The sequence below is a fragment of the Austrofundulus limnaeus genome, unplaced genomic scaffold, assembly GCF_001266775.1.
Source record: "Austrofundulus limnaeus strain Quisiro unplaced genomic scaffold, Austrofundulus_limnaeus-1.0 Scaffold1201, whole genome shotgun sequence".
NCBI lineage: Eukaryota > Metazoa > Chordata > Actinopteri > Cyprinodontiformes > Rivulidae > Austrofundulus > Austrofundulus limnaeus.
This window is the reverse complement of record NW_013953603.1, coordinates 34137-35691: the sequence shown is the minus strand read 5'-3', so window position 1 is coordinate 35691 and position 1555 is coordinate 34137. Positions and strand designations below refer to the sequence as shown.

Sequence of the window (1555 nt, the reverse complement as noted above, 5' to 3'; positions counted from 1 at the left end):
ACACACACACACACACACACACACACACACACACACACAGTCATAAAGGTTTACAGTCTGTACATTAGACTTACCTTGTCGACGTCTTCTCGGCTCAGTCCTAACACACTGCCCATGAGCCGGAGCACATCAGCCCTCTTGGYTTTAGGTGTGTGAAAATAACCCAGGAACAGGTTGCGCATCAGGACCCTGCAGACACAACAACAGTGTTCTGGACCAGGACGATTCAAACACTGACACAGAGGTTGTCTTCTTCTGCAGCTGCAGGGTTAATCAAGCACACAGATAAATCTTAGTGCACCTTTACYAACTGTCAGGTTTAAACAGTTATTAGTCTGAAGGAACATAAAGAAGGTTTAGTTTGACATGTTTTACTGTTCATCACCACTGCTGGAGGCCAAGGTGGAGGACAACAGCTCCTGTCTGTTTCTGAGTGTTTGTGTTAGCAAAATGAATGAATGTAAAACTGAGACTGCACAAAACCTTCTGCTAATGATGAGTCAGCGTTTTAACACCTGTCTCTTCCTGGTTCCACTGAGGAAGGTGGGAACCTTACGGTCACATGTTAGAACGTAACAAACCTGTGTTTACACACAGGAGAACTCTCACTGTTCAAACCTTACAGCTGCTGCGATCAGAAAAACTGGATTAAACATTCAGTTCATCTGAACATTTCCTTCAAATTACTCAGTTCATCTGAACATTTCCTTCAAATTACTCAGTTCATCTGAACATTTCCTTCAAATTACTCAGTTCATCTGAACACTTCCTTCAAATTACTCAGTTCATCTGAACACTTCCTTCAAATTACTCAGTTCATCTGAACACTTCCTTCAAATTACTCAGTTCATCTGAACATTTCCTTCAAATTACAGGCTTTGATCTTTACTTTCTTACAGTTTCATTACATTTTAAAAAGGTTTAGTAGTTGAAGTGGTGATGAACATTTATTCACATCATGGAGTTTCTACTGAAACTCTAATTTATTGGTTTTAAAAATCTTTAAATAATCCCAGGTGAGACACAGACGATGTGCTTCAGTCAGATAACTGATAACCTGACGCAGCATGGATTATAAATCTGACTCAGATTAGATTAAATGMCAGGATGTCAGATTTAAACAACAGTCACTTACTTGTCTATCTTCCCCTCTGAGCTGTTCAGAAGATTCATCAGTTTCCTTTGTGCCTCTTCCAACATCTCCTGCCTCACATCCACTGCACAACACAGACACACAACACAGTGAGCACAGCACAGTGAACACAGTGAACACAACACAGACACACAACACAGTGAGCACAGCACAGTGAACACAGTGAACACAACACAGACACACAACACAGTGAGCACAGCACAGTGAACACAGTGAACACAACACAGACACACAACACAGTGAGCACAGCACAGTGAACACAGTGAACACAACACAGACACACAACACAGTGAGCACAGCACAGTGAACACAGTGAACACAACACAGACACACAACACAGTGAGCACAGCACAGTGAACACAGTGAACACAACACAGACACACAACACAGTGAGCACAGCAC

General features: G+C 42.1%; 1 protein-coding gene across 1 annotated transcript in view; it reads right to left on the bottom strand.

The window, feature by feature from the left end:
- Window positions 1-1555, bottom strand: part of trip11 (thyroid hormone receptor interactor 11) — a gene marked incomplete at its 5' end in the record, with an annotated part of 38265 nt that overhangs the window by 3117 nt on the left and 33593 nt on the right. The window contains 2 exon segments of the mRNA XM_014031210.1: window positions 75-189; window positions 1136-1217. Coding sequence (XP_013886664.1) covers window positions 75-189; window positions 1136-1217 — 197 coding nt within the window.